This window comes from Leucopleurus acutus (assembly GCF_964270905.1).
Source record: "Leucopleurus acutus genome assembly, chromosome: 5".
In the NCBI taxonomy this organism is placed as follows: Eukaryota; Metazoa; Chordata; class Mammalia; order Artiodactyla; family Delphinidae; genus Leucopleurus; species Leucopleurus acutus.
In genome coordinates, this window is record NC_139147.1 from 133,070,777 (window position 1) to 133,097,257 (window position 26,481).

Sequence of the window (26,481 nt, forward strand, 5' to 3'; positions counted from 1 at the left end):
ATCAACCTGGTCATTTTTTTATTATCTCTCATTCCCTCAAATTATATTTTATTATCATGTAGTGGTAGATTTTGTCCAAATAGGATAAAGAAGGAGAAAAGGAGGAGGAGGAAGGGGACACATTCATTTATCAAGTAATACCAAGCAGGTAATACCTTCGCAACTGGCGCGTGGGCTGCTGCAGATCTGCAGAGCTGAGTCTGTAGCACTTTGCTTTGATGTTTATTGGTGGATATTTGTTGATTGCACCTAGGAAGAAAAGAAATCTGTGAGGGGACTCTTATTCACAGCAATTAACATTACAGCAATCTGCTCTGCATGCAAAGTGTCCCTTCACAGTTTTCAACATCCATCAAAGGAAGACACCAACTAAGGTGGCCATATGAGATGAAAGCAGATTTCTCAGGGTGGTCTCTAAAATTGGGTTTAGAAAATGCATGACTGTCAAATTTATAAGTGGAAAAGTCAACTTACTTTTCAATAAGGTGCCCTTAGCTGCTAAAGTCCATCAAACATTAGAGGAGAAATCACAAGCCCATCCTAACAGTCTGGTCTCTGACATGAACTAATCAGAATAGTTATTTTTTACTTGCTCCTTTGGAATATTAAAATGCAAAGGGAAAAGGATATTTCCTTTATGGTCTCCATATCAATAACAACAACAGTAACCACAGTGCCATCTTGGGTTTAATTCATTATAATTCATTTCATCTGAAGTATATTAATTTTTTATAATATGAAAGCATGCCTCTTCCCACACCATTTAAACATTAAAAAAAACATTTTTTGATGAGAAACTTTAAAAATGCATTATTATTTCCATGAAACACTTAATTTAATTGTGTGTTAAACACAATTAAATCTCTTCCTGATGGTCTCAGGTCGTCTAAGTAGCAAGTTGGTCCTGGGCTGTGATCCAGCACTACCTTCTGAGCTGCTATTGTAGACTGGGCTGTGTGTTTCTAGACTGAATGGCCAAGACTGTGATGTTTCCTTTATGTATATCTGATTTTTAATTATCTGTCTTAACTCTAAGGTTGTCAGTCAGTAGTTTTGCATAGAAAATTTGTCGATTCTGATGTGAACTGTGTCTGATAGCCAATTCTGTCACAGCAGTGTGATAAAAAAGAGTCACTTAGAGAGGGAGCTGGACTGGGATGCCTAGGAGGGTGAGGACCACATCTGTTTTGGTCCCTCCTTGATACCCCATAAATCAACAGTGAGTGGCTCAGAGTAGGTACCTAATACATACATGTTAATGTTGAGGGGTGAGTGTGGGTCTGGGGGCCTGCTATTGAATGGAGCATGTAGGATTGAATATGATTATGTTAAAATCTTTTCAACTTTTTGTACTTTCACAGCTATCGTTTAAAGATTGGAGATTTCTAGATACTTACAGTTTTAGAAAACTTTAAACCCCAAGTAATTCTTCTTAAAACATCTCTTCCCCTTTCCCTGGGTGATGGGGGTCAGTGTCATTTATCTAATCATACAGTTTGACTAGTTACCATGAAACACCATTAAGAATTTTGCTGAGCTGGGGAAGGAAATTCCATCTTAACTTCCTTTCAACTTTCTGCCTCATAAGGAGTGTTTCTTTACAAGTTGCTGAGAGTCTTTCAAGGTGTTCTTTTGTTTCACCCTTACAAATGCCTTGTGATTTCTTTTTTCAGAATGACCCCTGGCCTTCATTTATTTTTTCCCTTACTTTTTTCCAGCTCCTCTTTCTGGATCCTATTCCAGAACCCATCCACACAAATTTCATTCTGGGAGCAACTGCTCCTATACCAGTGTCTCTCAAACTATAATGTACATATGAATCACATGGGGATCTTGATAAAATGCAGATTCTGGAACAAAATGTCTGGGGCAGGGCCTGTGATTCTGCATTTTTCACAAGCTCCCAGGTGATGCTGGGATGTTGGTCCTAGACTCACACCTAGAGTAGCAGAGGACCAGTGGACATGACATTAGCCCTGCCGACCATTTCCCAAGGCTCCTCAGACCTCACTGACCCTGACTAGTCAGTGTCTTTGCAGCCTTCAGTGGTCTCACCATGAATGTCAGTGACAAGTTTGAGACACAGTCAGAATTTTCCTTAAGCTACACTGGGTGCCCTTTAGCCTGTTTGTTCACTTTCCTTTATCTGTACTCCAAAAGTAAATTCACCACAAAAATGATCAGAAATCTGACAGTGCTTTTCTTCAACCTCCAGAGTCATATCAGGACATAGCTTCTCTTAATCCATCCTGTTGCATTCAAAATGAATTGCATACTTTCAAGGCAAGCTCACTCCAAGAAATACAGCCCACGTTTCTTTTTCATGGGCACCAGTTACACTAATACTGGCATCATAAAAACTCATTAACAAAGCTAAGAAAGTTTTGCAGGGCTGTATTTTTTATTCTGACAGGTAAAATGGTATCTCCTAATACTTCAAACTCTGCCTTTGGAACTTGTAAAAGCAAAGCCAAGGATTGTTGAATTTTTCTCTGGCTCTCTCTTTTGGGGTGTTAACCAGTCAAACTTTCCATCAAAGGGCAGCGTGATAATGTTACATGCCAAGGGTTTCTACTTTGTAGCTAACAGTCCAGGCTGTGACTTCATACCCCCAGACTGTGCTGCTCTATATAGACTGCGAGCAACTGCTTGTTATGATTGTTTCTCCATAGGAACCAGAAGCATAAAAAAGATGAGCCAGAAAATTCAATGCTTAGAAATCAGAGGCTTCCTCCCTCCACATCCATAATTACATATTTTCCTTGCTGAGCCTGCAGTGCCCTTGAAGACAGAGGTTCCAAGAATCCATGTCAACTCATCAACCCTTCTTTGGGGAGTACCAAGAATACTCTTAATGTGCAAGAAAGAACAGATTTTATGACTTACGCCTGACTGAGCTTATAAAGGCCTTCACAAACTTCACACCATATCTGTGGTCAGGCTTATGAATGCGGCCAAGCTGGACCAAGTGGTGATCCAACGGGTAGCTGGCTAGATCTTCCAGTTCCTGGTCGTTCCAAGAAGGGCCAAGGGCAAACACAAATAAGGCATAACCTTGACACTTGGCTCTCAAGGATTCTTTCTTTAAGGTTTCCCTATCCAAGTGACTGGTTTCCCCAGCAGATATCACAAAAATGACTTTATTTCTTCTCAGATTGGGTGTACTCAAGAAGACATTGTTCAGAGTCCACTGTAAGGCATGACCAATAAAAGCATCTCCATTGAGCTGCTGAACTGATTCTTCCACGTGCCTCTTCATGAGGCGTTTACTCTTGTAGGTGGTAAGGTTGAATTCACTTCTAACGGGACTCCTCTGAGTGTTGGGTAGGAAGTGGGGGGGAGCATGGCTTAATAGGGCCACCCGGTCTCCAGTGACAGAGGTCTCAGGCTCTGGGGTGATGTCAAAGTGATCTAACAGTGCTCCCAGGAAGCCTCTTATGTCTTCAAATTCTGCACTTCCCACGTGCCGGGAGCCATCCAGAAGGAAAGCAGCGTCCATGTAAGATTGCACAGCTGGTGGTCTGGCTTGGTCGCAAGAAGCATCCGGCTTGCAGACATCTGCAGACCAAAAGTCACTTAGGGTTACTAAACAGAAACGGACAGAAAAGGAAGAGATAGCATCTCAAACATTTTGACATTTGGAAGCTGCATAATCTTTGATGTTAAAGTAGTAACTAAATGATTTTGAGGTCAGCAACAGGAAGATTTCCTAGTACGTGGTTTGCATTTTGATCCCGAAAATACAGATTTTTATACACAGCCCGTGTCTTGAGTTCCATTCACTAATATTATCTGACTTTTTAAAATTAGGTTGCTTTCAACAGAGGTTTCATCTTGGCTCTGCTTTAAGTTTATAAAGATTGAAGTGGACAATTCATCTCATGATTGTACATGATATACTGTGTCATGACATAGAAACTAATGATCTCTCTAACTGACAATATACAGGTTAAACCAATGGCCCCTATCATCCCAGGCACACTGCTTTACTATGAAAAGTAATCTGCTTAAAAAGTAAGAGTGAAAAAAGCAATGCATCTTTTATTTCAATTTAAATAAAGGTTTATAACTCTATCTATGTAGAGACATTAAGGACAAAACTACCGCTCATGTCTTATGTTCAAAGTACCTATTAGTTGAAAGCTCAGTATGTGTTTGTTAAATAAACGAATATAAATACTACATGTTAACGGACTTTCATAAAATATGAGGTCATTTTAATAATTATGCATATCTCATTTAAAAAAGGTATAGTAATAAAAACAGTGCATTAATTTATTGAACCTGACCACAATGAATATTCAGAGGAATAAAATTAACTTGGAAATGAAAGGATCTTAGAGGTCACCTAATCTTCTAATTTTACTGAAGAGTCTGAGGGCGGGAGAATAGAGTTATTTTGCCAGAGGAGACACCAGCATTTCTAGAAGGGTCTGCGTATGAAGTCAGTGTGGTACTGTTTGAGGCAAGGCCACATAGTACAGCAGAGGGGAGGCCCCTTGGCCTGAGAGCCAGGATGCCTGGGTTCTGGTCTAGCTGTCCCCAGTAACAAACATGCTGTGTGCCCCCATCCAAGCCAAGACTGGGCCTTAATTCTGCACAACTAGGTGCTTGGATTAGATTCACCCAGAGAGCCCTTTCAGGGTTGATATTCTGCAATCCTAGATTTCCAATAACAGTTGATGGTTAAGGATGAGAATTAAAGAGAATTTTCTCTTTAAAAACTAAAGAGAAATGGAAAAACACACGTGTGGACAGCCAGTACTTAGATATGGGCCTGGCCATGAACAAAAGCTGTCAGATGAAAGGTTAATAACCAGAGTGCAGATCCTTAGGGGATGGAGCAGACTTCAGAACTTCAGTCTTACTCATGGACTCAGTAGAGATATAAGCTCTGAACAAGTTATGATTCCCTTCTTAAAATTCAATAAAATTTGATGACGCTGTTTAACAGGCAGATGACAGCACAGTCACCTGTGTGCAAGGCAGTTTCTAAAATCAGGGACAGTAGCCTGCCCATTTATTCAATTTTGTGGGGTTTCTTAATTGCAGGAAACAACAGCCAAAATACCTTCCATTATATGCCTCAGAGACAAAACAAGGATTTAAGCCAAGAAATGGAGCCAAAATATATCCCCAGACACACACTGGCAACTTCTGACCATGCATCAGACCAGCACAATGCATCACTGATGTGTCTACGCACAGCTGAGAACTCTAGGGGGATGTATTTGCCCATGGTGTGGTGAGCTCTTCGGGAGGTGGGGGTTGGGGGGGGAGGAAATGATCAGAGGGCAGCAGAGGGGAAGACAGAAGGAAGAGAGGGTTATTAGGAGAAATCCCACTTCTCCCTTGGAGTCGCCACCTCCCTATGAAGTCACTCACATGACCAGAATGAGCATCTCATTGACACACATGCAGAAGGAGAGGAATTAAGCATTTTCTTCAAGGCCAAATACAGAGTTTCAGGGAAGAGCATAATAAGATCTGTGTTTCTCATAAATTGCAGGTGTCTTAACGCCAGCTTTCTCGGGTTTGATCTGGCTGTGAGCAAACTATTTCATCTCATCTGTAAAATGGAGCTAATAACCTTTCAAACATTTTAGGGTGATTATAAGGATCAAATGAAACAATGAGAAGAGTGCTTAGAACACAATAAATCCAATAGCCTAAGCATTAAGTATCATCATCATCACCATCAGTGTTATATAAAGCAATTAGAACAGTGTGTGTCTAATAATGAATGTCTGATAACTGGAAGTTATCACACCCACCAGTAACCTCAGTGGGTCCCACTCTCTTTGTAATTATTAGAACATTCAAATTATTAGAATACTCAAATACAGGTCTGTCTGGTTCTCCAGCTAGACCTATAGATTGTGTATAAAACACAACCACAGACAAACCAGCATTGCACATCTTTCTGATGCTTAACATTTGGGAGTCTGAGAAAACCTCTTTCCAATGAGAAATGCATGAATTTCTGCTAATTTCCACTCCCACTGTAAAGCATTTCTTTGGGGTTGTGAACATTTGAGATTTAGAAAACTCATAAATATACAGCATGAAAAAGTTGGCAATGGGACAGGCTAAGTTTTTCTAAAAATGATTCCTGTTTCCTAGAAGCTGCATGAGCTGAGAGGCTCCATCTGTGGATGAGGCTGTGTGGCGAGATGAGGCCGGAGCCCCAGAGAGATCCTCTCAAGGCCACTAGCGTCTCTGCTGCCAAGTTCCAGCCACTCCTGCCAATGGTGACTCACTGCACTGCTTAACGGGCCTGATCAAGTTATGTTCTCCCTGTGGGTCTCACCGTAGCAGAAAGTGCACCGCTGGAGTCCCTCTAGTGCTGGTGAAGAGTCAATCCTGTGTGGAACCATGGTGACTTGGAATCTGCCAGTGTCGTCAATCTGCAAGAAGCAGAAGCAAGAGGAAGAATAGCTTCATGGGTGGGGCTGCAGGAACCTCCCAGGATGGTCCAGAGAGCTGAGATCTGCAGAGAGAAGTGGGGGGCCCTCCCTCTAAGAGGGTCCCAGGGAGGCTGAAGGGCAGAGGGGCTAAGAGTACTGTCTGGGTTTAACCCACGACTTTCTCTTTAGCTGGATGACAAGTGGCTTTGCCTCTGTTTCCACATCTGTGAACAGAATAGTCATACTACTCCCTAAGAGGGCTACCGTGGGCACTAAATGAATTCATAATTGAAAAGCATTTACTGGCACCAGGTAGGTGCCACGTGGGTCATCAGAGACAGCAAAGCACTTCCACTCACAGCCCAGTGAGTTCGTTCTTAAGTTCATCATTCCCATTTTACAGACGAGGAAACTGAAGCTCAGAGAAAGGGTAAAGGACTGATCAAAAGACACTGGACATGGAAACCATTTAAGGAAAAGGACCAGAGACACCCCTCTACCCAAGTCCAGACAAGTGTGTGAAATCACAGATGTGCTTTAGAACTGGCTTTGAGTTCCCACCACGAACAAGGCATTGACCCTGGCTTTGAAGTGCAGACCCAGATTCACGTCCAGGCAGCTCTCCTCTGAACAACTTCCCACCCTTTCCAATTTGGCCCTATTATTAGTAACCTCCCCGAGGAATTTGAGGCTGGAGAGAGGCAGACAATATGGAGGCTCCTAATAATGAAGAATAATTAGCTTGTCAGTTAATTGACTCAGAGATCACTGACAGTCGAAAGCGTATTGTGGGTGTGATCCTACCCAATGCCTCAGAAATGTGTCACACAACATTTAGTCTCTCCTGTGAACCCATCTGGCTAACCCCCTCCCCTCCTTCTCAGGGAAGCTTCCTTCCCATACTTGATCCACAGAGGTGCGACTCAGGCAGCTGTGTTGGTGTGGGGTGAACCCATCTCTCAGCAGAGCGGATTGCATCAGGGATGGACACCTGAGCCGATCAGAAACCCAGAACTGGGGTCCTGAGGGCAGTGCGCCTCCCCGTCTTAGTGCTGAGCATGGACAGGGCTGCAGGCTGGTCATCTTCTATGTTGTTCACTGAGGAGCAAGGGACATGGGAAGGGGGGGTGGGGGCTTTCCTGAGAGTTATCTCTGTTTCTTCCCATCTTTTATTCTCCCGTGTATAAGAGATGGAGAAATCAGCACTCCCCTGAATTCCTCCCTGGGAGACCACTGTGTTTGCCTTCCTAAGCCATCTGGGTGAGAGGGGGAGGCTCGGAGGGAATAAGCGGTAACTGAAGCTTTTAGCTAAATTTCTAGGCACAAATGCATAGAGAAAGGAAGGTATGGTGTCTGACAAAGACTGAGAGGGAAGAAACAGAGTGAGAGTGAGCATCGTGTGGTTTAAGAGAAGAGAGAAAAAGAAAATACCCTGTGATGAAATTCCACATATAAGCAAGTTTTAAAACATGGTACAAATGAACTTATTTACAAAACAGAAGTAGAGTTACAGATGTGGAAAACAAACATAATTACCAAGGGGTAGGAGGGATAAACTGGGAGATTGGGATGTACATATACACATCACTGTATATAAAATAGATAACTAATAAGAACCTACTGTATAGCACAGGGAACTCTACTCAATACTCTGTAATGACCTATATGGGAAAAGAATCTAAAAAAGAGTGGATATATGTATATGTATAACTGATTCACTTTGCTGTACACCTGAAACTAACAACATTGTAAAGCAACGATACTCCAATAAAAATTAATTAAAAAAAGAAAAGACCCTGTGATAGTCGGGTGGCAGAAAAGGGACAGGTGGTGGGGACATAAATGGGGACATTTTGTGAATGGGGACCTGTAAACACAGTCTTGATTCTTGATTCTTTTCCACCAGAAGACACAATTAGCCTGAATTATTAACGGCTTTTAATAGGTGTCTGGGCAATATTTCCAGTGAATCATGCCATTGCTTCATCTGGACTGTGATGAGGGACCAGGAAACCAAATCCAGAGAGCATGGATCAGTCCATCTGATAGGGGCAAAGTAATTTCTTATTGCCAACTATCAGGGTCTGGGAAAAAAAAGTCACAGAAGGCTTGAGCTAGAAGAAATTTTAGAAGCCAATCCCACCATTTCATAGATGAGGAAAGTTAGCCCAGAGTGGGGAGGAATACAGATGCCTCCAGTTTAAACTTTGCCTCCTGCACTGTTGGTGGGAAGGTAAATTGGTGCAGCCACTATGGACAACAGTATGGAGGTTCCTTAAAAAACTAAAAATAGAACTACCATATGACCCCGCAATCCCACTACTGGGCATATACCCTGAGAAAACCATAATTCAAAAAGAGTCATGTACCACAATGTTCATTGCAGCTCTATTTACAATAGGTAGGACATGGAAACAACCTAAGTGTCCATCAACAGATGAATGGATAAAGAAGATGTGGCACATATATACAATGGAATATTACTCAGCCATAAAAAGAAATGAAATTGAGTTATTTGTAGTGAGGTGGATGGATCTAGAGTCTGCCATACAGAGTGAAGTAAGTCAGAAAGAGAAAAACAAATACCGTATGCTAACACATATATATGGAATCAAAAAAAATGGTACTAATGAACCGAGTGGCAGGGCAGGAATAAAGGCACAGATGTAGAGAATGGACTTGAGGACACAAGGGTTGGAAGGGGAAGCTTGGGTGAAATGAGAGTAGCATCGACATACATACACTACCAAATGTAAAATAGATAGATAGTGGGAAGCAGCAACATAGCACAGGGAGATCAGCTCCATGCTTTGCGATGACCTAGAGGGGTGGGAAAGGGAGGGTGGGAGGGAGACGCAAGAGGGAGGAGATATGGGGATATATGCACACATATAGCTGCTTCACTTTGTTGTAAACAGAAACTAACACAGTACTGTGAAGCAATTATACTCCAATAAAGGTGTATTAAAAAACAAAACAAAACAAAACAAAAACTTTGCTCTCCCCACATAAGACCTACCTTCCACCCTCTGCCTGAGCTACTTTGACTATAGTTTTGTATCAGGGGGTTCTAACTTGATTTGGAACAGTGTTCTCACCATGTCACCCAGAGATTGCTGCCCTTTGTTCACTAGCTTGTGTTCTGTGTGTCTACCATGTGGCAACTTCCATCCTTCTGGCAGTGGCACTAGTTGATAACTTAGGCTTCACATTTAACCATGTATCAACATGTTGGTGTCAACCTAAAGCCATACTTTCCACTCATTGATTCTAGTGTGTCGTTTTTTTTTTTTTAACTGGGAGAGACCTCAGGGGGTCTGTGCTCTCCACTCCCCTTCCCCTAAGTAATTTCCTAATCAATGAAGTTCGGCAGATGTGGTCTTAGAGATCACTCATCCTACCACATGTCATTGGGGCAACTGTAATTAGCATATCACAGAAAAATTCCCCAAGATGAATGTGAGTTGGGGATTTAAAATAAAAGGGTCCTATGGGTCACTTTTCTTATTGCTCACTTTCCTGTGGATTCAAAGATGCACCAGCTTGGATGATCCACAAATGGGTAAAATGAGCCTTCAGTACATCATTCTGGATGATACCCTGCTCTTTGCTTTCTCAACATCATGGGGCTCCATGAATTGGTGCATTCAAAAAAGATACCATTAACATTCTTTAGACAATTCTCTATTAACAAAGGAAATCCATATAAAAATAAAAGGGCAAGGTGCTCAGAGTGCTAAAGTTTCCCATTAACCCTCTCTCCCCCCAATTTCAGCTCTGTTTCATCACTAGAATAATCTGTAATGTCAACTATTACACCTAATGTTTCTCTCACCTGCAAAGCTAAACAGCAGAGTAAAGGAAAAAAAATAAGGCTAGCTATAAAGGACACATTTCGTATACATATATTAGAAAGGGAGACCCAGCCCACATTAAAATTCTTCACGGGCAGCAAATAAAATTTCACCAGAATTAAGAGGTAATTGCCCAACAAATTTAAAGGAAAAACCCTACGGACAAAACAAAGCTGAGATCGAGTTTTTTCCAATCAAAAATAGTCTTCCATTCCAGAAGGATGAACAGCTCATCACTTGGCTTCAGACCATCATGAAAAATTTCCAAGATGGTGATCACACAACACGTTTGCTCAGAAACATAGGGAAATGAGCCCATGTTTTCAGAGCAGCTGCTTCTGAGATCTGCCACATGTGTCTACACAGGTTCCAAATTTCAGTTGGATTCTACTGAACTCTCAGATGAATCAAGATATAGAAAAGTCACAATGGTTATGAAACGAACAAGGGGTTTTGTGATATGGCCTCCAAATAAAAATTTATTGTGTCATTAAAACTTTGAGCTCTGTTCTTAAAGTACTAATAAATGACAGTTTAAGAGCAAGCGAAGAGATGGATAGAAGAAAGAAACAGAAGGGAAATAGAGAAGTAGTAACATCATCTCTCTTCTGCAATGTCAGGTATTGGGTTCTCATCAATTTGTTTTGAGCCCTTCTAGACAACCCTGCATAGCTCCATCCTCTAATAGGTGAGGTCTTTTGGTTTTCTACTTACTCTTTTGTCCTCAGAGCCTAGGATGGCACCTGGTATATATGAGCTGCTCACTCAACATCTGTTGGATGAATGAACCTTGGGACCAAGTCTGACTTCTGTCTGCAACTCTAACTCTTTTTCTACCCAAGGGGTATTGGGGCCAATACTGCTCCAATCCGTGAGGGTCATTGTCAAGAATCTGAACCTTCATTGGTGCTCTTTTGAGATCAATTCCTTCAAGAAAGGAACAAGGAGTCTCTAGGTGATGTGGGTAGAATCTCTAAGTGGGACTGTTAACACTCCAAAGTTTAAAAGAAAAACTCTACAAAATATATTTTCTAAAGTTATACGCTATGCACATACCTTTGAGAGGGTAGGTGGAATTGCATCTGTTTAAATTTGTATCGCAAGTACCATCAATCATTTGTGTCAGGATATTAAGCTGTCTCCTATTTTGTGACTAAATAAAGCCAAAGAACAATGGTTGTTCCCAATAAACAGAGGGAATTAGGAGGACTCTGTGTGTAACCAAATCCACTTACAGAATCTTTGAGCCGCTGCCTCTCAAAGCAGCTTCATTAGCATAGGCGGGCCCCAGTCTTCTAATTTATGTGCATTTTCTTTTCTGAGCCTCATAGATCAGGCTGCTCATTTGCATAATTCTGAGTTAGTTTCAATGATGCTAATAGCAGTTGCAGCTTCTTTACAACCCAGACTTTAATACAGTTAAACAGATTTTAGTTCACCATCAAGAAACTGATAACAATTATAATTAAAGCAAGAGCTACCATTCTTGAGTGTTTGCTATGTCCTAGGCACTGGTGCATGGAGTTACATCATTTCTTCTTCACACCAATGCTAGGAAACAAGCACCACTTTCTGCATTCTACAGAGGAGTACTATATTTCAATTCTGGTCTGCTTAGTTTAGCACTTTCACAGAAAATTAGGGAGCTGGAGAGGGTCTCAAAAAAGCCACTTAATCCTAGTTCTCCAGGAAAGACAGAAGTCACCCTTGCCAGGTGAGTGACCGCCCCTACAAAAGGCCTTCAGAGAAAGGTGGTGTCTTGACCACCTACATTTAGCCATCTGGCCCATGGCAACGTTAAGTCAATCTTGCCTTCAGAAAGCTCCTACTCAAATCTAAACTGGAGTTTCCACTGCTATGATTCTCAGTTTCTCTAATAAGAGATTTTGCTAACTTGGAGTTGGCTGGCTAGTTTTCTCCAGTAATAATCCTGCACACACCTGAAGGCAGTGACTCGGTCACTTCTCACTTTCCTTTCTCTACATGAATTAATTTTTAAATGCTTGTCCTTCTGGTTCAGGTTGCATTTTCCAATACCCTTTGCAGATGCATGGGGTCTCTCCTCATGGCTTCCCCATGAATGGAGAACAAAGCAGCATGTTGGGTAGTCACAGATGACGAGAAGGACACTCTGCCAGGTCCAGAAGGTGTTTTGTAAGGAACCCCTGCCACTGAGGCTCTATTGATAGAGTGTTTTAAAGGTCGCCGTGATCCTAGGTGGTTTATTTAGAAATGCTACACAGTAAGATTTTTTTTTAATTAATTAATTATTGGTTGCGTTGGGTCTTTGTTGCTGTGTGTGGTCTTTCTCTAGCTGCAGCGAGCAGGGGCTACTCTTTGCTGCGGTGCGTGGGCTTCTCATTGCTGTGGCTTGTCTTTGTTGTGGAGCATGGGCTCTAGAGCACAGGCTTCAGTAGTTGTGGCGCACGTGCTTAGTTGCTCCGTGGCATGTGGGATCTTCCGGGAGCAGGGCTCGAACCCATGTCCCCTGTGTTGGCAGTTGGATTCTTAACCACTGTGCCACCCAGGATGTCCCCACAGTAAGATTTTAATCTTCAACCTAAGAAGCTATAACTGGAATGGCTTTTCCTTTATAAAGTATGGATATTTACATGATTGGTGAAGTTATAAAATCAGTCCTTTGGTTTCCATTCCATGACCACATCAGTGACATCCACGAATATTTACTGGCTACCCAGATTTAGTATCTTTAGATCCGGAGCCAACTCAGAGAGTCCTTTGGAGAAGCACTAGAATAGAGGCCTGGATTCAAGCCCTGACATTGCCACTTGTCAGCTGTGTGAACCTGGGCATAGGGTCCACCCCTCCAGACTCAGTGTTCTTACCCGTACAACGGGAATAACAATGATTCCCATCTCATACACACTGCTTGTGGGAACTAAACGGGATGATGCCCATCAAGGGCTTGGCATGTTCCTGGTACCTAGTAATAAACACTTAGTACAGCTCCATGCTTTCTTGTAAATGCCCCTGAGTACAGGCAAAAAAGAGAGAGAAGAGTTATGAGGCAGCTTGCCCTTCTTACCACAAGCGAGCGCTCGATGGTGGGCACCTGGCCGAAGGCGATCACCACCGGGATGATGTCCAGGGCGCTGAACTCCAGGCCGGCCGTCGTGATGGTCTGGGCATCCGCAGATGGGCCGCCACTGAAGAACGTGGCGATTCTTCTGGTGTGAGCCCCTGGGAGCATCCGCTTGAAGACATTCCTGGAGACAAACCTCATGGCCTTGCCAATGTCCCTGCTGGACGTGGACCGCTCGTAAGGAAGGGCCTCGATCTCTCTGAGGAGTCTGTCCTTCCTGTATGCATCAGAGAAGCGGATGAGGAGCCTCGCGTGGGAGTCGTAGGTGAGCACGGCCACGCGCGCGCCCGCAGGGCAGCGGTTCTCCCGGACCCGGAGACCGCCCAACAGGGAGGTCATCATCTCCTTCATCCGTGCGAACTCTGGCTCCGTGACGCCCCGGGACTGGTCCAGCGCGAACACCAGCTCCGTGGGATGCACAGGGCACCGCGGGGCTCCTAAAAGGCCAGAACATGTGCCTTACCACAAGAACACTTGCTTAAAAATGAAAAAAAGATATGCACATAGAAGGCAAAGTAATTTAGATGTTAAATATTAAAATATGGAAACACAATCATTAAATATAAATAACTTAAATAGTAAAACAAACACTTAAATCTTTAATAATTAAAATGGTATTCTAAAAACTGACTTTGATCTTTTAAATAAAGCAAAAGATGAACTCATTTATGAAACAGAAACAGACTCATAGACATAGAAAACAAACTTACGGTTACCAAAGGGGATAGGGGTGGCGATATATTAGGAGTTTGGGATTAGCAGATACATGATATTATATATAGAATAGATAAACAAGGTCCTACTGTATAGCACAGGGAACTATATTCAATATCCTGTAATAAACCATAATGGAAAAGAATATGAAAAAGAGTATGTGGGTGTGTGTGTGTTAATTTCTGCTGTACACCAGAAACTAACACAACATTGTAAATCAACTCTATTTCAATTTAAAAAATACAAGAAAAGTCTATAATTCAATTTGAGTTTTAATGAAATTTGTAAGTTCATTACTAAAACTCCTAAATAATAAAGAGCTCATGGACATGCCCTTTTACCTACAGAGATTGGATCGATGGTATCATGTTTGTTCCTGAAATTTTGTTAAACAAATTAAACATACATTCTTTACTTAATAAGGAAATTTAACAGGGGTTAAAAAGGGATGGATGTGGAAGCTCTGTTGATAATTTCAGACAGATTGGGATTTATCCTCTCTGTGCCTCAGTTTGCTCATCTGTAAAATGACAGTCCTAACCGTACCCACTGCCTAGGCCTGTGCTGGGGATTAAGTGAATCAACACAGGTAAAGAAAGCACTTAGGACCACAGTGCCTGGTACACAGCAGGTGCTCAACTAATGTTCACCATTACTGTTATTATTACAGACTTACTCATTGTGAAAAAGAACAGCTATATTACTTGAAAGAATGAGGAAACCTCAACTGATAAATTTTTATTTAACAGTTAGAAATGCAAGTTTAACCAATAAATATGCCTTATTACTTAGAGAAACTCTGAATTAGGATGGTTAAACACGAATGTAAGTGTTAAGATTTATTCATTGATCCCAATTCACTCATTCTAATCCCAGTATCCTGCACTTATCACAGTCGGAGATTTATATATGTCTAATTATCTGATTAATGTTTACCTCTCCCACTACTTTATGAAGTGTGGAGACAGGGATGATCTCTCTCTTGAATGCCAGATTCTTAGTCCCTGCCATAAAGCTGGGATCTCATAAATGTTGAGTGAAAAAGAACCAAACAAAGGACAGTTCTTTGCAACAGGTACAGGAAAAACAGAACTTTCTGGATAGGTGAGATGCCTGGTGTTGAGATACATGCTGGTAAGAGGAAATCTGGCTGATGTGCTCCCCTTGGAGGGGGCTGACTCCTCTCATTCAGAGGCCAGCAACTCAGCTCTTTCCAGGCGAGCTCAGGACTCAGACCCACCGGGACTGGCTAGGTTGGCCAGGCTGGCCCAGGAGGGGTCCCCCTCTCAGCTGGTCTTCATCACCTTAGTGCTAGATTATCATCTCCTCTGGTCCTAGACTCTGTGACCCTCACAGGCAAAAGGACCAGCAAGAATAAATGTTCAAACCCAATCAAACTGTGTATCTCAGTGGAGACAGGACAGGATTTATTAGCCTCTGAGTCTAATTTAGTGGGCTGAGCAGATATTAAAAAAATCAAGGTCACATCAATTTTACAATAAAAAATGGGTAAAATTATGACCAAATTATGTCCATTTTATTCAGCCCTCTGTCCCCAGTGTCTGGGACAGAGACTGGAACATAACAGGCTTCCAAAACACATTTGTTGAATGAGTGAACAAGCAATCAGAAGGCATGGATCGATGGATTTATACAAAAGCTATAAGGGTATAAAAGTATAAGAGGGTGATGATGGGTTTATACAGAAACATCATGTAATAAGCTTTTGTAATATTCCTGAAAGATGGCCCAGAAAGATACTAAGCCAACTTGGTAATTAACATCAGCCAAGTGCTCCACAGATTTTAGCACTATCTGAGCTGCACATGCAGCTTATTTGCTATCTGATCATCCCTACCTTTGTTCCACACACTTCTGCCCTTTGCATCTTAATCCCTAACCACAAGACTACAGAGATAGGATAACAAATGGAGAGAGAAAATGGAGGGAGGGAGAAATGTTTTTGAAATTACAAAAAATTCTCTTGGTAAGGTAAATGGCAATGTTAGTCATTAAAATATAAATAATTAAAAAAATCAAACCACTTCGTTGGCAAAGAGCTATGAGACTCAGCTTAAACTCAAGTGATTTATTGGAGGCAGAGATGTGCTACCAGTATGAGGCAGCAAAGAAGTCCAGATAAAATTTTTATCATTTGGCAGGCAACACATTGTTCTAACTCATCTTTCCAGATGTACCACATTTTGGAGCTTGATTATAATATGCTATAAATAAAGATTACTCACCATGTCTGCCAGCTGGGGAAGAAGAACAAAGGAGGTTGGGTTATTATTTGGTAGGGTAACAGTGTTCTGTATTGTGTAAGAAATCAAGGCAGCCAAGGTGCCGCCTTGTGAGCTTTTTGTAGATGACTCAAAAACCAAGGCAACAAATAGGGTTTGGAGAAATGCAGACAGATCCAACATGTTGGGAAAAGCACAGGTCCTTCCGTAGGGAATGGGATGGGAGAAATAGGAGGGCCATAAATCAGCGGCGTATAGCCAGCTGTCAGAGGGAAAGGATTTCTGCCTGGGAGGGAACATTATGTTGCAGAGAGGTGCACTGAATTTGGAAAGTTAAAAGGTCCTAACCACTCTTTACTCTAGATTTTCCCCATGTAGATATCTATAGCTATCAATTACATATATGTATACATATATGTGTACATATATGTAATGTGTGTGTATATATATACATATACATATATACATATATATATATATATATATATATATATATATATATATATATAAACATCAGAGATGGATTTAGTCATAAGTAAATGAAGCTTAAACTTTAGGACTGTACTGTCCAATATGAAAGCCACTAGCCTCATGTGACTATTTACATTTGAATCAATTAAAATTAAATGAGGGACTTCCCTGGTGGTCCAGTGGTTAAGAATCTGTCCTGCAATGCAGGGGACGCCAGTTCGATCACTGTTTGGGGAACTAAGATCCCACATGCTGTGGGGCAACTAAGCTTGCACACCGCAACTACTGAGCCTGTGAGCCACAACTAGAGAGCCTGCGTGCTGCAACTACAGAGCCCACATGCTCTGGAGCCTGTGAGCTACAACTAGAGAGAAGCCCGTGCACAGCAACAAGAGATCCTGCATCCTGCAACTAAGACACGATGCATCCAAAAAAAAAAAAAATTAAAAAAAAAGAAATAAATTCAGCTTCTCAGTTATACTAACCATCTATCAAGGCTCAAAGTCCCATGTGGCTAGTGGCTACATATTTAATAGCGCAGTGGATACTTCCATCATTGCAGAGAGTTCTAGACAGCACTGCTCTCGACCTCTCACCCACGGGGACCCTTGCAAGGCCTTGAGAAGGGCCTTAGCCACGTGTTCACATGATCATGTGATTTTATAATAGAAGTCAGTGGTTGTGATTTCCTTTCTTGTCCTAAAGGACACTTTTGAAGTAGTTTTGTACTTACTTTTGGATTTATGATTTTGTATTGAACACCTCAAATTTTAAAAGATCAAGCTTCATCATACTTGGATTTATCCTTGAGTCATCATAGTTCACACTGCTCCCATGTCCGAAGCCCACTCTGCTAATCCAGCCCCAGAGCAACCAGTCTTCATGACCCAATGCATAGATTTTGATTCCCACATACGGATGGCTCCGTTCTGCTACAAAAATGCAGAGTTAAGATCAGCACTGCATTCAAAGCTTTGAAAAGTCTGTGTCTTTGAGACTGATGCTCTCTACAGAAATGGGCTCTAATTTGTCTATCTTCTCCCTTCAAATACACTTTCATTTTAGAAAATTGAGATATTTCCAAAAAGCCTGGAGGGAACTGTGACATTCTTTTGAGTCCTAGTGTTTATCTGGGAAGTTGTTACGCATTTGTAGGTGAACATTAAATAGCCGACTCTCTCCTCATCTTGTCCGTGGCGTTCTTTTGATGCTGCTAACACGTATTTTGATAGAAGATGCTGCTATAAGGGTCTCAAAGCAAATTCAAAAGAGCATTTGCCAAATCAAAACGCCTTTTTGCTTTTAAAATTTTGAGAGTAAAGAAAATACAGGCAGAATGAGTAACTTTAAAAGCAAATAAGTCTAACTCAAGGTAGTCAAGCACACCTTCTCAGGGAAGGAGTAACAAATGATAAACAGAAGTCAGGGCTCCCACCCACTAGGACACCCCCTTGGCATGGCTGGCTATTTTACACCAGCTGAATTCAACACTTTGGTTTTGTCAGGGGTTAATCATTTTAAAAAGTTTAATGTGACTCCCCACTGATTGATTTCACCATCAGGGGAGTTCTGACCTTGTGTCTCCATTTCCCCCTGATTAAAAGCACCAGATATAGCCTGACTTAGTGCTTGGAAGCATTTCAATAGACATGCTGGCCTCCAGAGAGGGAGTCAATAGTCACCAGTGTATGCTGCCTCAAAATATACACAATGACGTCTCTAATTTTAAGAAATTGGCTGGTAAATTGTCTCAATTTTGAGTGCAGAATTTGCTGCTTTTCCTCTATGAATGCTGACACCCCGGGTGATCATTCTAAGTGGGGTACTTACGACTGTGGTCCTGCACATGCTGGATGAGCTCACATGTCTGCTCAAAAATAAAACAGAAGGAATTAACCAACAGACTTCCAGGTCCTAGAGTTGAGAAATAAATGTCACAGGGCGCTCAGGCTCCTTTGGAGTTAGCAGGTACGTACGGAGAGGGACGGCAATCCTTTGGCCCCTTTCACACCCTAGGGAAACAAAAAGAGTGTGGTTTCAGGGCTTTGGACACACACATCAGGAACCAGAATGTGCATCAACATTACTCTAAGAAAAAAATAACTTATTAACGTTTTTATTCTAAGTTCAAGGGAGAAAAGAATTCATGTAGGATACTCATCACCTAATTAACAATAACATTCTAAGGGGAAGAAACTGTAAGCAGCGAGCGTCCAATGGCCACTTTCCTCTAGCTGCATCTCTGGATGATATCCAGAAGCTAAGGATGGAGCTGACAATGAGACACTGGCAGGGAGACTCTGGAGCAGGTCCTCAGCCTAGAACTAAATAAGCCTGAACCATCCCCTGTGCCTGCCCCTCCTTAAGGCAGAGGTATAGAGTTCCCCAATGTTTGGCCTTGGCCACTGGGCAGCCGCTAAGCAGAACCTAAATCTATTCCTGCCACTGGTTGGATGACAAAAGGACCAGACTCAAACTGAACTTCTGGAAAGGTAATCCCCATTGTCTTCCCAAAATGAATAGGTATATCTCTGGGTTGGGGATAGAAAGAACAAAGTGGAATTGATTTGAATTTCATGTGTTCAGTCTCATCTTTGGAACAGGAAGAGTCTGGCTGCTCTCACACAGAGACAGGGAAAAATGCGATGGCACCCCTCCCAAACTCCCAAAGAAAATAAGTTCCATGTGAATGCAGCGTTAGTAACTTATTTATTAATTTCCTCTCACTTTCTTTCATTCACTGATAACTTACTGACTGTGAGAAAAGGGCAAGGATTGGCCAGATAAATAAAATTCACTGATCATTGAGAAATCTCATTCTAGATGAAACGAGAAATCTCTTTTCATTTCCTCCTTCAATTCCCCCCACCACCCAAGAAATGGCAACTAATATTTAATCGGCATTTTATTCCCTCCTCTCTCTGAGCACATTAAAGGTGAAAAAATAGTGAAAATCATTGCCAAACTGCAAAGACTGAAAGCACACACATTTGGATAATGAAGACTTCAGGCACCGACTTTTTATTTGGAAAAGGAGCTGATGTGATTTATGGGTTTTCAATTTACCTTGCGTCCAGGAGGTCCCAGCTCCCCAGGGGATCCCGGCTCTCCTGGAAGCCCAGCAGACACCTCAAAGCAGAATTTATTTACTTTAGAATTATACATACATGTTTGTGTGTTTGTGGGTGTGGGTGTTTTACATTTCAAAAGCAATACACTTTCATTTTAGAAAATTGAGAGATTTCCAAAAGGCACACAGAAGGAAAAAAATCCTCAGCAACCTCTTCTCCCCCAAATAATCCTTGTTGACATTTTGGTGTCTTTTCCTCTGGTCTTTTATTTGTTTATCCTTTTGTTATTAATCTATACATATTTTAATATATTTTTATACTTTTTCCTGTTGCCTTTTAAACTAAATATATACCTTGGGGCATTTTCATGTTACTAAATATTCTTTCACAAAAATCACCTTTCATGGCTGCCATAGTATTCGATTACATGGATATACCATAATTTATTTAATCAGTCCATTATGGTTGGTATTTAAGTTTGCTGTTGTTGTAATAAGCATGCCACTATAAAGTCATATGTGCAATTCTGATTATTTCCTTAGGGAACATTGTTAGAACTAGAATTGCTGGGTCAAGGGAGAAATTTTTATCTAAATAAATTTTTATCTCAACTTATCTAAATTTAGTAGGTGACTAAACTGAAAAACAAACACATGAACAAAACCCCAGAAAAATAAAAATTTAAGTATAAAAACCTTTGAAGTAACTACAACAAAAAAATGTTTAGTTGTTGGCTGGAAATATTTGTAGTAAAATGGGGAATAATAGCAGTAAATAAAAAGAACATTTGTTGACTATTTACTTTATTCATGTGCATTCAACAGTATAATTTATCATAAAGAAAGCTAGAATTTAGTTTAAGAATTAGGAAAAATTCCTTTGCTCATTCACAATGTCATGTTTTTTATAAGAATAAAAAACAAAGTTGTCTAAAATCAACTTAATTTGTAAAAGCATTGCCTATGGAACAGAAAATAATTATTGATGTCCTTTAGGTCTTCCAATGATATTTACAGCATGCTGGGTTGAGTAAAAAAACAAAACAACAACCTTACTGATCATATTTTATTTAGAAGATATAGATTAACCTCCAGGGCAAAAAAAAAAGCAGATTGAACATTGGCATTTACTTTTGCTCCCTCCAGTGTCTTACTAAAATAATAGTAAGCAGATTTTTTTAAAAGGCAAAAATATGACAAGCATGGGGAGAATGAGAAAGGAGACAACAGCCATCAAACTTCGGAGGCTGGAAAGCAGAAGTACCAGTGTTAAATGACTTAGAGCTGAAAAAGCTGAAGCCTAGGCCAGCAGCAGGGAAAGCCAAGAATCTGTGTGTTTTATAACACACTCTCTGAAGGTACCTCCAGAAGTGGAGGTAAAGGAGAGAGCCTTAATAAGGCAGATTGGTTGAAGATCATTTTAGGAATCCCCAAGCCTCCTCCCCATTCTCTACCGTTGGGTGAATGTCTCTTCTTCCTCCTCAGTGACAGAGGTAAAACCGAGGTGTCTGCACTAGGAAACCCCAGGCAGAGCTGAGGGCCAGTGGTACCATCCAGAAAATAGGGTGATCAAATGAAGGTGTGGAATAGATGTGAGACACCTAGAAAGCTGGGGTTCCCAGAAAGCTGGCAGCCATAACTTCACCCTCAGGCAGGAGGTTGAAAGAATCTTCTCAGGGGAATCTGACTAGATATGAGAAGAAAGACCCAAAGATGCTGATATTAGACGTTTGCTAAGTAACAGCTCAGATCACTCTGTGACACTTGTAGTTGACGAGCCCCACCCATCTCCTCGGGGTTTCCAATCGGAATTTTTGTCCTCAACTCTTCAATACAGAGAGTTAGCCCATTCCCTGGAAACATGAGAAATAGGGAGCAGGACAGAAAAAAACACACGGCAGGGAACAGACTATGTTGGGCAAAGAAGACTCCAAAAATACTAATTTATATCCTCAAGGAGATGAGATGTTTCAACCATAAAACAAGAGCAGGATAGTATAAAAAAGCAAAAAAAAATGAGTGCTTGAAAATTAAACTATGAGAGAAGCATTGTAAGATAAAGTCAAAGAAATCTCCCAGAAAGTAGAGCAAAAAGACAACTTTCAGAGAAATCGGAGCTAAGTGGCAGAGGGATTGCCAGGTTTTCCTAACAAACCTTGTGAAATCAGTTGACTCTCTAAGCCAGTGGTCCTTAACTGGGGCGGGGGGGGGGGGCGGATTTTGTGTCCCTCAACCCTGACTCCTGTGGGGACATTTGGTAATGTCTGGAGACATTGATGGCTGTCATAATGGTGGGGTAAATGTGGATGATGCTGACTCTAGTGGGTAGAGGCCAGGGATGCTGCTAAACATCCTGCAATGCACGGAGCAGCCCCACAGCAATTATCCAGCACAAAATGTCAGCAGTGCTGTGGCTGAGGAACCCTGCCTTGAAGTATGTGCATGTGTGTCAAGTTGATAAAAAGCATAAATAAATACAAACATACCTCTATACCCAAAATGAGATAGGTTCAAAATCATGGCAAAATTTTTAAAAAATCCTTCAGTTGGGGGAAAAAGGTGAAGATTTAGAAAACTGAAACTAGGAATGTAATCATTCCAAGAGAACTAAAGAGACACTCAAAGCTTTATCACTAAAACCTTCCAGTGGGAACTGCTGATCTTTCAAAGGGAAAACCTGGAAGTTTTCAGTGTCTAAACTTCAAATTCAAAAATACAGAGATGTAGAGAAAGCAGCATGGCAGGTGAAATAAGCAAGTTAAGAAACAGTGATGAAGGGCTTCCCTGGTGGCATAGTGGTTAAGAATCCACCTGCCAATGCAGGGGACACGGGTTCAAGCCCTGGTCCGGGATGATCCCACATGCTGTGGAGCAACTAAGCCTGTGTGCCACAACTACTGAGCCTGCACTCTAGAGCTCGCGAGCCACAACTACTGAGCCTGTGTGCCACAACTACTGAGCCTGCGCTCTAGAGCCCACGAGCCAAAACTACTGAGCCTGCATGCCTAGAGACCATGCTCTGCAACAAAAGAAGCCACTGCAATGAGAAGCATGCACACCGCAATGAAGAGTAGCTCCCACTCGCCGCAACTAGAGAAAGCCCGCACACAGCAACAAAGACCCAACGCAGCCAAAAATAAATAAAATAAAAACTAAATTTATATTAAAAAAAAAAGTGATGAATTGTCCAATGTGGGAAAAAAATTCAAGTAACCAAAGGCCAAGAGGAAAAGATGGTATATTTATTCCCCATTAGTTTATTGCTTTTAAAAAATGATTAACGTGCCATTGGGCAGCAAGGGAACCCAAGAAGCTGCTGACCATGTTTGCATGCCTCCAATGTTCAAGGGTAAACTACCTCATTAACAAGTAGAGGGAAAAGATCCAGAGATCTGGATTAATTTGAAAGTCTTTTCAAATTATCTTTCTTTTATTGGTCTTCTTCTTCTTCTTTTTGAGAACAAAAATGTTAAAGGATAGTTATCCAAAAACATGTATGAAGAAAAGGATTATATCCAGGAAACAGTCCTCTTGGGAAAAGCAGGATGGAGGGAAAGAAGTTTCTTTATTTTGTACCCCTAAAACCCACATAAATAATCTCTTCACATAAAGTTTTTGTTATACTTTCCAGGAAAAAAACAGATCAGAGTAAAACTAACTATGGTGACAAAACTGAAAAACCACCTCAAATAATAGTTTTATCAGACTTTGTGTTTTTCTTGTCCAGCAATTGACATGGTATCAAGATCAGTTTACCTGATCAGTGCTGTTCTGAAGAAAAGAGATAAAGATGGTCTCAGGAGATAATTGCCATAAGATTTTGTTTTTTATAAAGCCACCATCTCAGTTTTGCAGCTTATGATATATAAAGAGTCAGCAAAGGCAAAATCCATTCTTAGCACACGAGAACCCAAGGCAACCTCGGGATGCTGATGCTTCTGAGGGTGCCGGAGATGGGTGTTTATTCTGAGTGGTCCAAAGCATTAGGCAACGTCTAGGTCCTCCAGGGAATAAAAAGGACGCATTCATTACAGTATATTATTTTACATAATAAATGGAAACTTTCTCCTAGAGCTCAAGAGATACTTTCTTGAGCTAAATTGGGAGAGGACCACCTCATTAAAGTAGTTTAACGAGACCTTAACAGGGGAGACAAGATGCCAGTGAGCATTATATTACACGAGATCTGCGGGGAAGATGGGATTAAACTGGCCATATTTTGTGGTGCAAAAACAGTTTTGACCACAAGGATTCCTTAAGAAACAACACACAACTTATTTCCAGTGTTAAGAATGGTACCTTGTCAACCAGATCAGGTGAACTTGGTCACTACGAGCCTTATTGCTGGCAATGAAGGATGAGTAAAATATTATTTCCCTCCCCCAAGTTTACCTTAACAAAAACCACACGTTTTACAAGTCTTTGGGACCAAATGACAACTCAAATGACTGTAAAAGCATGAAAAAGGACTTCCCTGGTGGCGCAGTGGTTAAGAGTCTGGTTCAAGCCCTGGTCCGGGAAGATCCCACATGCCACGGAGCAACTAAGTCCATGTGCAAAAACTACTGAGCCTGCGCTCTAGAGCCTGTGTGCCACAACTACTGAGCCCACGTGCCACATCTACTGAAGCCTACATGCCTAGAGCCCGTGCTCTGCAACAAGAGAAGCCACCACAATGAGAAGCCTGAGCACTGCAACGAAGAGTAACCCCCGCTCACCGCAACTAGAGAAAGCCCGTGCACAGCAATGAAGACCCAACGCAGCCAAAAATAATAAAATAAATAAATAAATAAACAAAAAAGGACTTCCCAAAGTAGCTGAGGTTGTAAGGCTTTGCAGCCTGAGAAACTTACCATCTTGCCTCTAGTGCCCTTGGGTCCAGTTTCTCCTGGACCACCAGGGTCCCCAACCTCACCCTAAATAAGTTCAGAGAAATAAAATAAAATGGTTAGTAAAATCAAAGGGATATATCTCATTGTATTTTTATACTGATTCCAACATGAAGACATTTTTCACATATATTTTTATTTTTAATAGTCTTCTTTGAAGTGTCTTCCCCCCAATAACCCCTCATTTTTAAATTCTCAACACAGTACACTGGAGCCTCACTATTTTATTTCTCTGTCTCTCCAGCCAGAACACTGCCTCCTTGGAGATATGAACTGTGCTTTTCATTTTGTCCCCTGATCCAATCACGGGACCTAGCATTTACTGAGCTCAGAATCTTTCCAGCAGAAGTGAAAGCCTTAAGGTAGAGGACAGCATCGCTGACTTATTATCTGAAGGTGCCTTATAAACACGTTGGGAGAATTGAGGCAGGTGAGATCAGGTAATTTTGGTTTTCCTTACATTTTACTTCCCTTTGAGCAAAGAGGAAAATACATATGGTAGAGGGGAAGGAGTACACGTGAGGAGAAAAATAAGGATGATTTCTTCCTTTACTTATGAATTAAAAACTAGAAATGAAATATTATTTTTAAAAGTCTGCTTCCTCCTTCTCCCCTTTCCCCATAAAGTTTTCTTTTTATTCATTTATAATTAACTATCCTTCTATTATCCTGTAATACATTTCATAAGCCCAGGAGTATCTCTGATTGATCCCTAGTTAGTATGAAGTACACGGTACCTTAGGTCCAATTTCTCCAGGGAATCCTTCTTGCCCCTATAATCGACAGTGGAGAAAATTAATATATGCACATATCACCAGGGTAGGCTTATATTGACTTTAATTTTGCCTGCTGCCTTATTTAGTTTAAGTGCCTCTGAACCAAGGAAGGGCCAGAACAATTGAAAATGAAACTGTATGGCATGATTTGAGAAACTAACTCCAATTTCTAAATTAAACTATTTACTGGTCTCACCAAAATATCGTGACAACCTAAGACAAATGGGTAAATGCACACATCTGAGGAATTACACATCAGCTCTCCTTCAAATGTAGACATTCGACACGATAGCTGGCCATCTGGCCAAGTGTTTCTGAAACAGTCTTCTTAAATGGATTTCAATTTTGGGGAAGAAATTGGGGAAGCCTGCCGTCTAAATTTGATCATTGTTTTTCTGGTCCTCTGTTTACCTTCTTTGGCCACAGACTATAGTTGAAGAGGTATGATAATCCTCATTTGATGAAAAACATATTTTATTTAAGATAAAGTTTATTTTCTGATCATTAAAAGTAAGATCTCCTCAAATATATTTAAAATATAAAAGGATAGAAAGAAGAAAAATCACCCAAATCTCACTTCCCAGAACAGTTACTATAAATATTTTGTCATATTTTCTTTAATCTTTCTAAATGCATTTCTAAAATGCATTTTAGCACAATTGGGATAAACGTTTTTTCTTATTACATTCTGATTTTTACTTGACATTGTCACAGAAGTTCTATACAATTATGTATAAACATTTACATTCATTTTAAAGAGTGGCTAATATTGCAATGTTATAAGCTACTTAATAGTTCCATTTTTAACAAATATTAAGGTTGTTTTCAATTATTCTCTATTCTAATGAAAATTTCACTGGAAATCCTTCATTCATTAGGTTTTTTTTTTAAAGAAATTTTAGCTGTTTGGGGTTTGTTTATTCTTCCAGACAGCCTCTTGCATCATTCCCATTG

General features: G+C 41.0%; 1 protein-coding gene across 2 annotated transcripts in view; it reads right to left on the minus strand.

The window, feature by feature from the left end:
- COL6A6 (collagen type VI alpha 6 chain) overlaps positions 1–26,481 on the minus strand; it is a gene marked incomplete at its 5' end in the record, with an annotated part of 108,839 nt that overhangs the window by 14,630 nt on the left and 67,728 nt on the right. The window contains 10 exons of one of the 2 annotated variants that reach the window (XM_082840082.1): positions 156–249; positions 2,887–3,558; positions 6,311–6,407; positions 13,308–13,801; positions 16,325–16,336; positions 18,623–18,659; positions 18,769–18,804; positions 19,859–19,921; positions 24,716–24,778; positions 25,489–25,524. In XM_082840082.1, the coding sequence (XP_082696208.1) occupies positions 156–249; positions 2,887–3,558; positions 6,311–6,407; positions 13,308–13,801; positions 16,325–16,336; positions 18,623–18,659; positions 18,769–18,804; positions 19,859–19,921; positions 24,716–24,778; positions 25,489–25,524 (1,604 nt within the window). The remainder of the gene's footprint in view (positions 1–155; positions 250–2,886; positions 3,559–6,310; positions 6,408–13,307; positions 13,802–16,324; positions 16,337–18,622; positions 18,660–18,768; positions 18,805–19,858; positions 19,922–24,715; positions 24,779–25,488; positions 25,525–26,481) is intronic. The other variant, XM_082840081.1, reaches the window with a different exon arrangement.